Source organism: Babylonia areolata, chromosome 3, assembly GCF_041734735.1.
Source record: "Babylonia areolata isolate BAREFJ2019XMU chromosome 3, ASM4173473v1, whole genome shotgun sequence".
Lineage (NCBI taxonomy): Eukaryota > Metazoa > Mollusca > Gastropoda > Neogastropoda > Buccinidae > Babylonia > Babylonia areolata.
Window position 1 is genome coordinate 39,621,900 of NC_134878.1, and position 15,311 is coordinate 39,637,210.

The following is a 15,311-nucleotide window of genomic DNA, read 5'->3' on the forward strand; positions in this document are numbered from 1 at the left end:
CTGTCATTGTCACTTGATGAAACCTTCAGGTATGAAATGTTACTGAACCAGTGAATGATTTGGTCACAGCAAATCACACTTTTTGAGTGCTGTAGTTTTACCTTACCAGATGCATAACTAAATAATGACACTGATATTTGGTACATAATTATGTTTGCAAAGAGAGTAATATAACCATTTGAAAATATGTTGGCAGTGGGTATTGCGAAGACCCCAGAAATCAATAATATGAATTACTGAATAAGTGGAGGAAGTTTCCAGTGGGCACCTGCAAAAATCTGTTGTTAAAAAAAAAAAAAAAAAGGAAAAAAAGCATTTTATCATTTGCTCAAGGTTAATCTAATGTATGCATGCAGTCGTTTGACATTTGCTAGGTTCAGCATACCATATAATTGTTATTTGAATGAAATGGTGTTCTAGTTGTAATGCACCTGATTAGTTTGGAGTCACATGGACCAAGATGTGCTTTGGCTGTTAGTCATTCAGATGAGACGATAAACTCAGGCCCTGTATACAGCATGCACTTAACACACTTAAAAGAATCCATGGCAACAAAAGGGTTTTCCCTGGAAAAAATATGTAGAAAATCTACTTTGATAGTAAAATCCACTTGAGACAAGGAAAAAATATATGGGTGGCACTGCACTTTGTGTGTGTGTGTGTGTGTGGGGGGGGGGGGGGGGGGTAAGTATGCCCACTATCTAGGATTTAGAACATGATTTCTTGAGCCAACACTTAAAAAATAAAGCCCAACAGCAACACACAAAAGCCACATCAAACAACTGATAATAATAACTTCAGTTTCACTGACAAATATATGCACTCTTAGTTTCTCTTTTGATGAATACTGGGGATAAAATGATTTTAAAATGTTTCAGCTACTGCTCCTTTTTGGCCAAACAGTGGCGGTGATGCCATCAACAGCCACACCACACACACAAGGACTGCTTTTTTCCACAGTTGGTCCATCCCCAGGCAGCGGGTGATCAGTGGCTCACTTTCTTCTCACACAAAAAGAACAAGAGAGGCAATGCCTTCAAGACTCACTTGTGATATGCACTTGATCCAACAAAGGAATTGAGAAAAAAGAAAAAGAAAAAAGAAAAAAAAAAAGATAATCTGGCAAAAAGACATGCACGAACGCACGCACGCATGCACGCACGCACGCACGCACTCTCTCTCTCTCTCTCTCTCTCTTTCATCTAGATCTATATGTGTGTTTGATACAAGTGAAATGCCGGGAATGTGGACTGCTTCAGATGGAATTTTATCTTTCAAACATGCAACTTTCAGTTCTCCGAATACACATTTCTGACGAAAAGCAGAAAATATTATTTGGATTGATGATATATGTGTTGATAGGCCCACTGGCAACACTAAACAAGAGCTTGCTTATTGAAGTTATTCACCCACACTTCAGTCACTGGATGACTAAAGTTAAACATCGAGGATTTTACTGACCTGAATAAGACAGATGCTTCGTCAAACTAACTGCCGCAGCTACACCTTGCCTCGAAAGCCCACAGTACTTGCTAACTATTTCTACCATCTCATCAGAGTAAATAAACAGCATAGTTGTTACACACTTGTTCTTTCAAAAAAACGGGTTCTTTGAAAAAAAACAAGGGGAATCCCCAAGGGCCAAACCAAAAGTATTGGATATTCTGCATTTCTTGAACTGCTCCATTTCATTTTACATGGGTTACCATGTGATGACATGGCATGACCACTTGCATGTTGATAACACCAATCTGCCGCCCTTTGTGTTAATGGACTATACTGTGACAGCTAATTTTAGACAGGCTGTGAGCTGCCAAAACACCCATAGGTACCTCAAAACATCGCTGTCTGCTAGAAGTTGCTAAGCATATTTGTACAAGGCCTCCGAAAGATATGAAAAACAGAAATACTAAAGGTTATATCACTGTTAAAAAAACTTAATACATCTTTCATGGCTGAGTATTGCATGTTTTACAGGCTTCCACAGACTACAATAAATAGACGCACAGTTGGAAGTTGACCCTCTGCGTATGCGCAGTGCAATGTGATGAAACTGACAAATTGTGAAATTGTGCTTGGAAAATTGATTTTGTTTATTTGTGTGCTTGTTGCGGACATTTATGCAGTAGGTTTTTTTTAGGTCTGTGCACAAATCTCTCTGAATAAAAAAAAGAAAGAAAGAAAAAAGCTGCCTTCTTCGCTTCCTGTCAGTCATATGCAGTCACATTCTTGATTGAATGCTGCACATTCTTGCACTCGTATTCCAAGATGTCCGCAACTGGGGTCTGTTGATTACAATTTATGTTATGTTTATTCTAGGTAGTAGCATTAATTTTGTAAGATATTCATATGCAGTAAACACATCAATGTAGTTAGCATCATTCTCAAATATAGATAGTGTAAGACCTTCCCACTGAGTATAAAACACAAAAGCCTTTGTATGCCCAGAGTCATGTTTTAATTTTGTAATGTTTTAGTTGAGCGAGATCTGTTATTAGATAATTATCTCCCTTACGAATAATCCGTTTTCAGCCAGTAAGTATAATGTCCCATGAACAAGCACATTGAGAGATGAGTGTGTTAATGTAACTTCCATGCTGTTCCATTTTCAGCAACAGAAACAGTAATTAACTGCTATTGCTCATTGTGTCAGTATGTCACAAAAAATACTAAGTTTTGTGCATAAAAAGGAAAATGTAACAGTAATTTTTGTGTGAAAATATTTAAATCTGTTTTGTGCCCTTCCCAGAGGTGCAATATCATTATGATTAGAATTTATGGAAAGAACTGATCATTTGTTATTTTTGTGCCAGATTTGGTATCAACTAATTAATTATTTCCAGAGAAAATACAATGTTAAAGTTTTACCATGGACACACAGACATACATACAGACAGGCACACACACACACACACACAAACACAGACAACCGAATGCTGGGTTATTACATAGACTCACATTGTTTATGCAAGTGAGTCAAAATGACTGTCAGCATATCTAAGCAATGATGATGGTGTAATGAAAGAATGGATTATGTCTGAATTAAAAACAAAAAAACAAAACCACATTCATTAGGAATTCTATGTACCCCTGAACATGAAATTACAGCAAGAAATGCAGGCTCTGAAAAAAATCCTAGTTTACATGAGCTCTGAAACATGACAATCTGAAATCAGTAAAACTGTTAAAAAACAGAGGTATATCAGATGATATCAGATGTGTGTGAAAAGAAATCGTCCAATCCCCATCCTCATGTTTATCTAACTTTGTGGAATACATCTTACAGCATACTGTATATTGATAATCTGCTGGAGCAGAAATCAGTCTGATCTCATTTTAACAATTTGTAACATTTTTTATCAAAATATTTCATATATATATGTATATATATATATATATATATATATATATATATATATATATATATATATATATATATATATATATATATATAATAGTCAGTTGTGTCCGACTATGACCATCAGAACAGCAGAGGAGGCAACTGCTGTTCCGACTATTTGGGCTGGAATTTGATTATAGTGGAGAGTGTCTTGTCCAAGTACATCCCCACTCTCTCGGCCAAGAGGGTTTTAGGACAGTTGGCGTTGGGATGGTTCCCAAAGGCCAACTAGCCCACACGGCTGCAGCACTGAGAGCCAGTGCAATTTTGCCTGCTAGTTTGAGAGTCATAGTCCTTCACTAAAGACCAAGCTGTAAATGGTTTCCCATTGACTGGAGAAACCATTGATAATACAGCTGTCACTTTGCTGTTGGCTCAAATGTAAACTTATGTCAATCTGTGATGTAAGCCAACATTTTAAGCCAACAGCACCCAATGTTCCCAGGTGGTCACCCATCCAGGTACTAACCGGGCCCGATGCTGCTTAATTTCGGTGATCAGACGAGAACCGGTGTTTTCACTGTGGTGTGGCTGTTAATGTGTGGTTATGTATGTATTTATATATGTATGTATGAAGTATTTTCAGTTTTTCTGAAAATATTTCATACATACATATATACGTACATACATAACCACACACCAACACACACTCAGTGACTTACACCTGTGTGCACATCATACACACACACACCACACACTGTGACACACACATACACACACTGTGACACACAGACTGACACACACACTCTCTCTCTCTCTCTCTCTCTCTCTCTCTCTCTCTCTCTCACACACACACACACACACACACACACACAAATCTGCAAGCACTTATACAGCTGTTACCTATGCATGCACAGTGCACCCCACCAGTACCATACACACATTTTAGTAGTGCACATTATGTACTGACAGTGACACATGCACATAATAAATATACATTTTCACACACACACACACACACACACACACACACACACACACACACACACACACACACACTCTAATAAATCTAATGTCACAAACAAAAGTTAATTGAAACTACCAATTTCCTTACCACATATGGTAAAAAAACACTTCAAAACCTGAAAACAAATATGGCACCCAGACCCAACGGAATCCACTCCATGGTGCTGACCATGGCTGCAGACTCATTAGCACGTCCAATAGCTCATCTGTTCTGCCTCACTCTGGGCCTTGGGGAAATACCAACTGATTGGAAAGAAGCCATAGTCACCCCAATTTACAAGAGGAAAGGAAGCCGACAGCAACCGGGAAACTATCGCCCTGTCAGCCTACCTGCATCCTGTGCAAGGCAATGGAAACACTTCTGAGAAAACAAATAATGAATCACCTACAATGCAATGAGTTACTATGTGAGGAGTAACATGGGTTCGTCCAGGGGAAATCATGTGTGACAAATCTGCAGGAAGCTCTCGACGACTGGACCAGACTCATCGACCCCGGCAGCAACATTGACGTTGTGTATATGGACTTTAAAAAAGCCTTCGACACTGTACCACACCGTCGTCTGCTGAGCAAAGTAGAAGCCCATGGAATAAAAGGCCCAATACTCAGCTGGATAGCAGCCTTCCTTGGTGATTGAAAGCAACGAGTTAGAATCAACGGAACTTTCTCTGAAGAGGCTGCAGTCACAAGCGGTATCCCACAAGGTAGTGTGTTAGGACCAGTCCTGTTTGTCATCTACATCAATGACCTGCTGAAACATGTAAAAAAACACTGTCAAACTATTTGCAGATGACACAAAGTTGCATACTGCAAGCGATGACCAAGAATCAACAGCATCATTCCAGCAGGACCTAGACAGTCTCCAGAAATGGTCGGATGATCGGCTTCTGAGATTCCACCCACAGAAATGCAAAGTGATGAAACTGAGCACACGGAAATCAGAAGCAACGTAACATATGAAGCACGCAGATGCTGAAACCGGAACCAGCAGAGAAATAACCCTGGCAGAAAGTGTGGTGGAAGTGGATCAGGGCACTCATGTCGACAGTGACCTCAAATCTAAGCAACACATTGACAGCGTCACATCAAGAGCAAACAGCGTAATAGGCGTCATCCGCAGAACCTTCGAGTTCTTAGACAGCAAGCTCTTCATCCAGCAATACAAGGCACTAGCAAGAACCTATCCTCGAGTATGGACAAACTGTGTGGCAACCCCGACATAAGACATTATGCAAACAACCAGAGGATGTGCAGCGCCGAGCCACAAAGTTGATCTCCTCAATCAGTGAACTGCCATACCCAGCAAGACTGGAGTGACTTGGCCTGCCTAGCTTGGAACACAGACGTCTAAGAGGGGATATGATCGACACCTTCAAATATGTCCACAGAATCTACAAGACCGAAAAACTAAAGCTTGAAACTACCAAGGATGCAGGCACCAGAGGAAATGCAATGAAACTGTTCCCGCACCATACCCACTGTGATACCAGGAAACACTTCTTCAGCGAAAGAATCACCAAAACGTGGAACAGCCTCCCAGACAAAGTGGTTCTGGCACTTTCTGTAAATGCCTTCAAGAGTAGGTTGGATGCTTGCTGGAAGAAGAAACCCGACCAGTACAATCTGCCTTGCCAATAAGCCACGCATGCAAAGTTTTTAGTATACTAGCCGTATAACCCACATGGATTGATGAACAGGACTTCCTACAAGACCTCAAACATCGTATAGTTCAAGTTATAATTTCAAACTCCCCTATACTGGATTGAGGATTGGGGTCATCAGCCAGGTTACTGATCATGTATCCAACTGTTGCCAAGAAGATACAGTCCAGTGGAGGCTGATTTCCCTCAAAAGCTGTAAACAGTGGGCTCAACCTCAATACCCTGACATGGACAGATCTAGCTCATCTTGTCACAATGCTGATGAATCTCATGTGTGCATCACAGGCAACTTGGCAAACAGTAAAATTTCAGTAATTTAATTTTTGTAGTGTAATTCACACAAATTCATGCTTTTATAAGTTTTGTAATATCAACAATGGACAATGTGGAATCAGAAACATTCAAATCAATGGAATATAATTTGCTAACAGATAGGTAAAAACAAAAACTGTCGTTTTAGATAATTTCATAAACCATCAACATGAAATTGTTTCTTTGGAAAACACACTAAATTCTTTGTCAGATTATTGTGAAAATGGGCTTACAAAAATAAAAGACACAGGAGTGTTTGGGTGTGAAGTGGGCCATCATATGATTTATTATTGCATGTAGTGGTGGTGGTGGTGTGTGTGTGTGTGTTTAAGAGCACTGATAGGAGTGGGGAGGGGTTGATAAGATGGATAGAGTTGAATGTGTGTCAACAGTATTTCTAAAATGCCTGGAACAAATTGGCTGTATTATCAGTTTTTCATTATTATGATTATGCACATATCAAACCCAGAACGTGAACACACTCAAACTGCCCTTCAGTGTCCTGCATTTTAATTGAAATGACACCATACTACATTACGTGTCACAACCAGTTTGGCACGTTCACCACAGCATGTGCCAGTGTTAATGATTATTGACTGTAGTCAGTCCACACACACACACACACACACACACACACACACACAGAGTTACAGTGGTTTTGACTAACTGAATATTGACATACCTGCACATTGTGAGAATGATGTTTTCAGTTAACAAAATCATTTTCAAATTCACATGATGTATGCCTGCATGGATGTGGATGCGTGTTCCACCCTCTGTCATTTGGAAAGCCTCTCATTGCAAATAACTTGTTTTTGTTGACCTCGCCGGCTCCCTCTTGTCCGCGTATCCATTTCCCCATACAAGGATAGAAAGCGTTGGTCACTCACGTAATTGTGCGAAATGCTGTCACTTGATCCACACTGATCAAATCTGCCGCAGCATTTTGAAACGTTGCTGTAGCATAAAATGGAAGTGTCAGGCAAATTTGCATAACGGGGGTGAGCGATTCTCTTGGTCCTTCCTACTTCGATGTTAACTCCTGTTTTTTCGTGTTAACCAAAAAATATGTGCCCTGGAAATCGAAAATTCATGTAGATTTGTGAGTCGTTGAACATTTTTATTGGGTGTGTATGGTCCATTGGTACGCATTCTCTTTGGATTGCGTGCATGTTTTGTTGCTTCAACATGAACACGCCATCTTGTTTGGTGGCCGGATAGTTGGCTACTAAAGGATTTCCACCACCTCCAAGGGAGTCAACTTAGATCAAAACAACTGGAAGTAAGGTTTCATGCATTCGTTAATTTGAGATTTAGTTGCTAACTTTAGTGTAGTTGGCAACTGAGCATTTAGTAAGGTTTCATGCGTAATACCCCTGATAACTGCATCATTTATGTGGAAGTATGTTAAACATCTGAAAGTGCAGGAGTTATAAAGCTTCTATTATATAATTACTTTATTAGGAATATTACAATTTTTGCATCTTTGTTTCTGTATCTCACTCGTTGATTTTACTGTGTTGTTCATGTACAGGTGTAGTGGCATATGTTGAAGTAAGGACGGCAAATGACAACCGAAGTGCAGCAGTGAAATGGGTATTGGAGAGAATGGGAGCAAAAGTGGAGGAGAAATTCTCAGATGATGTGACGCATGTCATCTTCAAAGAGGGGAAGAAACGTACACTGGATAAAGCACAGAAATTGGGAGTTCACCTTGTGTCTGTGCTCTGGGTTGACAGGTGAGACTGAGAGATCTTTAGAATTTAAAAAAAGAAAAAGAAAAAAAAGTATTGTTAAGTTAACCAGGGAATTTTCAATGTTTTGGAGGACTTCCACAAATCGTGTGCATATCCTCATCACACTATTCTTTATTTTTATCCACTTCATGGCCACAATCAACAAGATGATTACTCTGTCATAAGCATGCTAATAATACCTTTAACCTTTGACCCAGGGTGACCCAACGCAGAACTGGTCCACAAAATATATATTACAGGGATGTGAGAGCTACACGGAAACATGTAAATGATCTTTTTCAGCTCAATAAAAAAAAAAAAAAAAAAAAAAAAAAAAAGAGAGAGAGAGGCGTCTGTCACTGGGCGTCACTACCACAGAAAAGTCCCAGAGGTCGTTTGTGAGATCTGTGCATATCCGGAGAGAAAAGTGAGGTGTGGGGGTGGGGCTTGGGGGGTGAAACATAGGTATGATGTTGCTAACAATGGCTGTTGCGGGGCTACTGCTGATGTATTTGATGACCAAAAATGAAAAGAAAGGTTCGTTTCTGTGCTGATGGAACTGATTCTTGTGCCATATGGAGAGGGTGGATGGGTAAGGGGGCAGCTCTGTTGTGAACATCAGCTGCTTGAAGTGTCCATTGTTTACATTTTGTTTCATAATTTAGAAAGTTTTGTTAGACTGGGACATTTGGCAAGACTGTTTTTAAGGTAGCTGTGATTTGCCTTGTGAAGTAAGCTCCTGTTGAATTGTGTTGCATTTTGGATGTTTGATGTGCAAACTTTTGCACAAAGAATTTAGACACGTGACCATTAAACTTTCTGTAGACCCCTGAATTGCTTATGTGCTTTGCTCATTGTGGTTCTGTGTCCTCCTATGTTGCAAGTGTTATGTGATCCTAGATTTTGATATCTTAAATGATTTAAGAGGGGGAGAAGAGGTGGATTTAGAATTGTAATGAAGCAAAGAGGACCTAGATTTGCCAGTGTCTAGTATTGTTTTAGGAAATGCAGTCAGTTTGCAACAAAACTGATGAACTTGAGACCTATATTCGGTTTTTGACTGAGTAATGTGAGGCTAGTTTGATTTGTCTTAGCAAGATGTGGTAAAGTAGACAGACACTGACATCCCCCGCCCCTAACTTGCCTGTTTTTCTGTGGTCAAGAGAGCAGCAACCAACAAATCCAAGGATGGCTGTGAACAAACGATGGTGTACCAATGTCTTAGTTACAGAAGATCACTGTTGTCAGAATATTGAACTACTATCAGTAGGTCTTCAGCCCTTTTATTTACAAAGAGAATTCCAGTGAGTGTCTGTGACAGTTGTTTACATTCACCCGAGGGCTGATGTCAGTATTGCCACGGACAAAATCTGCCAAGTTGTGCAGACACAAGAAACCAGCTGTTCTGACTCTGCATCTTAATCAGTGCCGGCTAAACAAAGTTCTGTCCAACCACAGGCAGCATGTGACATGCAAGACATGCAGGGAGAATATACTGTATCTCTGCTATGGGAACATCACTGAGGCAAACAAGAGCAGAACTTTTCCATCTCTGAGTAAGTCTGAGTAGTAAACTTGTCAAAGCATACCAAATTTCCTGGACTTTTGGATAGCTTCTTAATATTTGCACATTATTTTTGGTACAAAAGAAACAGGGAATCTGAGATTTCATGAAGAAATAAAAACCTCGGTAGGAATGAGTCTGTGCAAGACTCTCAGCTGGACCATCAAAGATGACTATCCACAGTAGATTAAAATGGCATAAGAAATATCTTGCCCAAATTAAGGGAGTGTTAGAATACAGTAATTTCCACATTCTTACACATGGAGGCTGAGTTTCATTGTTTGTTAGAGCAAAGTACACAATATGTGTGCCTCCACATTTGAGTAATATCCACACTGTTGAAAATTCATCTTTGCCAGTATTAGTGTGTTTGAATTCCTGCCCAGATTTTTGCTTTTACCATTTGATAATATACACTTAAAAAGGTGTTGGTCTTCCAGAAAACTTAAGTTGAAAGTGTTCAAAACAAAATAAATTCCCATAATGTCTGTCAGTTGATCTGATTTCATCTTGTTCAGTCCACTCTTGTAAGTGTACAGTTCTTTAATACCTAATCACATTGGCATTGCAGTGTATACATTCTGCATAGAATCTCTGGTATTTTTTGTTTTACATTTGTCACACTTTTTTTTTTATTGTGTATAAAAAACATCAAACCAAAACTTTTGATAATTCTATTCGTTAAAATATTTGCATATTCCCCTCCATACTTGTCAATTTTCTGTATATCTGGGCATGTACGAAACATCTTTTGCAGCAATGAATCAGAAGACCGAATCCTTTTTAGCTTATGATCATAGTTCATCTTCACAATATCATCTACAGTTGTGGAGAAAACAATACCATGTACTTAAAATGTGGTTGAAATCAGTTTCTTTTGTGGTTGGTATTAGTGACAGATGATGACCACTCAACAACCATTCTTATATGTATTATTTTCTAGCAGCAGCAGATGCAATTTTATATAGTCATTGCGATTGTTTTATTTTTTTGTTGTATTTTACTGGAATTGCTTCAAATCTGAAATGGTTCATCAAGACATTTTCTTGTGTAAAATAATTTCTTCTTCTTTTTTTTTTTTTAATCATTTGCAGCTGTAAGGAGAAGCAGCAAAGGGTATCAGAGCATGAGTTTTCTGCTAACACCAAACACTGTGGTACCCCTCCTCCTGGTATTCGTTGGAAGGTATTTAGCATTTCTCAGTTATTTCCTTTTAACTCTTGACAACTCCCAAAGCTGATATATATATATATATATATATATATATATATATATATATATATATATTTTTTTTTTTTTTAACTTAAATTTTTTTTTGCAAAGACATGTATACAATACAGAGAACAGTATGAAACAAACAATATAAAATGAACAGTAGCATCCACTAGAAAGAGAAAGACAACACAATAAAAAGTGATATATATATATAAATATAAACGGCAACAACAACAACAACATCAACAAATATAGAAAAAAAAACAAAAAAAAACAAAAAACAAACAAAAAACAAACAAACAAAAAAAAACAAAAAACAACCCCAATTTGTCCAATCATTTAATCAATCAGTGTTTACACATTATTGATTGCAGTAATCACAATGATTTAAGATGACATTAATAATAGAGACCATTTGTAACATAGCAATAGCATCAATGATGTCAACTATTGCAGTAATGGCATCAAGGATGAGGCGAAAGCGAGTGGTAGCATTATATCATAATAAGGAGCAATGAGTAAACCACTTCTACATTATTGGAAAAGAAAACTTGTAGTTAATCACTTTGTAAAGACAACAACAACAATAACATTTAAAAAAAAACACCCAAAAAACAACAAAACATAAAGACCTGCTAGTACAAAGTAAGGACTATTATACAGATTGATAACTATGGAACATGCAAAATTGGTATCAGGTAACAGTTTCCGTAATTGGAAGGTAACTGTTCCACTTTGTTCGGAAAACATGATGGTTCATTAGTATATAAGATGCATGTTCTTTGATTTTGTATCTGTTTCCAAAAAAGGTGTTCAATGGTTTCTGGATGTGATCCACAGAAGCTGCATTTATCATTATGAGAGATATTCATCTGTTTCAGAGACCTGTTTGTTGCAATAGTCCTATGAACTATTCTTATTTGAAACCATTTTAAGTTTACATCACTTATTTTGTGTATTTTGTGAAATGTCTGTTTCCAGTTAATGTTCAGTTGCAACAAATCGTTCCATTTGTTACAGCATTTAGGGGTCATATTGTTGTTAACTAAAGTGTCAAAATAAACTTTTGTTCCTTTTTTCACTGAATATATCATTTGTAATGATTTTCTCGTCTGCAAAGACTGTCATTATCAATTTCAATGTTCAGGTTTTTTTTATATAATTTCTAACTGACCTTATGCAACCAATTAAAGGAAGAAAATTTGTTATATTTCCATGCTTTTGACTAAAATCTTCATAGGAAAGGAAACTACTGTCCCCATGCACTATCTAGATGAGAAATATTCCAGACCCCCTTTTCCATCCAATTTCTGTATGATAAAACCTTACTTCCAATTTTGATATTTTGGTTCAGAAAGATTAGTTCTGCTGAAACTTCTTTGCTGTTTGATAGTGGGACCTTCTGACAAAATTATTTGTAGGCTTGGAAAACATGAATCCAGAACTTATTCTTGTCATCAGGTGTTGGTGGACAGGGTCCATATCTATCAATATCTTCAATAATGGGATTGATTGCTTTTATTATTAAAGTCCATTTATGGTTTGAAAACTTTAATTTATGTATCCAGCTCAGTTTAAGACCTTTAATAAATTGCTTGATGTCAAACATTCCTAATCCTCCTATTCTTGTACTTTTAATTACTGTTTTTCTACTTATTCGATCCTGTCTTTTGTTCCAAATGAACTGAAAACATGCCTTCTGCTGCTCATCAATATATTCATCAAGTGGATTTGGTAGAAACATCCATAACTGGATTATTTTTGATAAAATTAATGACTTGAGAACAGCTATCCTTCCTAAAGGGGTAATCAATCTTTTTATCCATATTCTAAATAACATTCTAATTTAAGATATTTTGTCTTTATAGTTTAATTCCTCACATTCTTCTAAATCAAAAGTAAACCACACTCATAAGATCTTAAATTTTGGTGGGTTCCACACCATTTTTAAATGAGGTAGACATCTAATTTGACATTGTTTTCTGCTACCCAGCCATATTGCTCAAGTTTTTACCTGCATTCATAAATAATCCTGAAAAACTACTAAACAACTCAATTGTCCTTATAATCTCCTCAAATGATACTCTACCTCCTTTGGTCATCAATTGGGTGTCATCTGCAAACTGTGCAATTTTATGTTCTGTATTGTTAATATTAATACCTTTTATCAGTTTATTTTCTCTTATCATTAAGCCAAGGATTTCAACACATAAAAGAAATAAGTAGGGTGAAATGAGATCACCTTGACAACATCCTCTCTCTTCTGGAAACCAAGAAGACGCCGTTCCGTTTACTACTGCTGCTGATTTAATATTTTGATAAGAGGTACTTATCCGTCTACAGAAGACTGGACCCAATCCAAATGCTTTTAACACTTTCATCATAAAGGTGAAGTCAACAGCATCAAATGCTTTTTCAAAATCTATATAAATCAATAAACCAGGCAACTGTTTTGAATTTGAATAATGAATCAAATCATATATTAATCTAATGTTGTCACCAATCAATCTGTTAGACATAAATCCTGTTTGGTCATCACTAATTAAAGAGGAGAGCACAGACTTAACTCTATTTGTTAAGCAAGAAGATCCAATTTTATAAACAACATTTAATCTGTTGACTGCGCTGTTGACGTACGGCGTATGTCATGAAATGTCGCTGGCCAATGTTGTATTGATGTGTGCCGTACGTCATGTTACAACGTTCTATGTTTTGAGTCCCGCACTGCAGAAAAAAACAGTCTGCTAACCATTAAATTAGCTCCACTGAGAACTCTTTGTCTCCTGAGTTCCTTTAGCTAAAAATATCCACCTATTGTCATATTTATGGCGAAAGTTTTGCAAGTTTGTACGAAGCTCAAGTTGTGTTTGCAAAGCCATGGCTGAACGCAGACAAATCCCAACACTTGCATGAATATTGGAAGAAATCCTTCACGATGCAAATAGTAGAGATGAAGATTGTGGACTGAATGAGATAGAACTGCGTGAAGTTGATGCCAAAGATGCAGATTTTGACATGCAGGGGGGTGGAAGGTGGGGTTGCTTGACGAAAATGAACAGACAAGCTCAGTTGATTCAAGATGCAGGTGGGTGTTTATGAGGTTTGTCAGTTTATTATTTACTTTCTGTTTGTTGTAACAATGAATATGACTGCATTGTGTGTGTTTTGAATGTGTTAGCTGTGGTAAGTTGCTTCGTCAGTCACTGATCAGTGTCTGTGGGTGAGAGAGTCAGTCACGTGCGTATGCTGTGTGACCAACGCTGCACGAGGGGGTGTGTTTTGCTGGCTGACTCATTGTTGATGACTGTGTATCGCTCGCCTACAGCATTCTGTAAATTCGTTCCCGGCCAGTCACCCGAAAGTGAGTATGGCTTGCCTACATAGCGGGGTAAGAAACGGTCATACATGTAGAGCCCACTCGTGTGCCTACAAGTGAACATGGGAGTTGCAGCCCACGAATGCAGAAGAAAAGAAGTTCCCGAGGTGTGTATTGTTTTTTTTTTGTTGTTGTTGGTGGTGGTGGTGAGTGAGTGTGAGGGTGAGTGAATGTGAGTGAGTGTGTGTGTGAGGTGTGTGGAGTGAGTGGGGAAGGGGTAGGGGGTTGGGGGGGGGGGGGAGGAAATATTTACAAAACTGAAATCAGAGAATGATAATACAGAATTGTATGCCTAAATTACTTTGTAAATGCAACACTTGTAGAAGTGTGTGTGTGTGTGTGTGTGTGTGTGTGTGTGTGTGTGTGTGTGTGTGTGTGGTGTCATTTTGTTTTGTATGAGAAAGAGAATGAAGGGGGTGTGGCATACCATGAACCAGTTTCAGTGTGTGTGTGTGTGTGTGTGTGTGTGTGTGTGTGTGTGTGTGAAATAAAATGATACCATTTCATAACCTTTTTATTGTAGAAAAAGAAAACAAAAACAACCCAACCAAACAAACAAACAAAAAAACCCACCAAACTTAGTCTTTTATACAGTGTGTTTCAGGTATGCAGCATGGTGATGATCATGATGTTTGTACTGGACCATCTGGAATTGACAACTTGCCACAAACCTGCAGCTGAAGACCAGCAGCAGCAAGACCAAAGGGCAGTAAATAAGCCTCCAGCAATTCTGGATACAACAAAAACATGGGTGCCATGGACCATCAAGACCAGCAACTGCAGCCCTACAATGCCACAAGAAAACCCTGGTGGTATGAATATCTGTGTGTACATTTTCTACAAATTGCATGCTGAATGCACACATCCTCAACAAAAAAGCAGGCAACATTAGTACATTTCTGGACTTCAGAAGGATTCATTAGTGCCATGATCTTTGGTGACCAAGACCCAGACACTGCTAAAGATGACCACGCTGTTCGTCTGTGTGGACGACACCTCGTTGATGTCATCCCACATACCCCACAGAAGGCCCGGCTACAAGGAGGTGCAGAGTCTGCTGGAAAAAAGTGCAAAGAAAGGA

At 38.3% G+C, this 15,311-nt stretch overlaps 1 protein-coding gene and 1 pseudogene across 1 annotated transcript in view; one reads left to right on the top strand and one right to left on the bottom strand.

The window, feature by feature from the left end:
• The window catches only part of LOC143280563 (microcephalin-like), a 48,598-nt gene that overhangs the window by 9,263 nt on the left and 24,024 nt on the right, over positions 1-15,311 (top strand). Inside the window, exons 2-3 of the mRNA XM_076585255.1 lie at positions 7,874-8,078; positions 10,734-10,824. Of these exons, the coding sequence (XP_076441370.1) occupies positions 7,948-8,078; positions 10,734-10,824 (222 nt within the window). The 5' untranslated portion in view covers positions 7,874-7,947. The remainder of the gene's footprint in view (positions 1-7,873; positions 8,079-10,733; positions 10,825-15,311) is intronic.
• On the bottom strand, positions 3,821-3,939 carry LOC143280695 (5S ribosomal RNA; annotated as a pseudogene).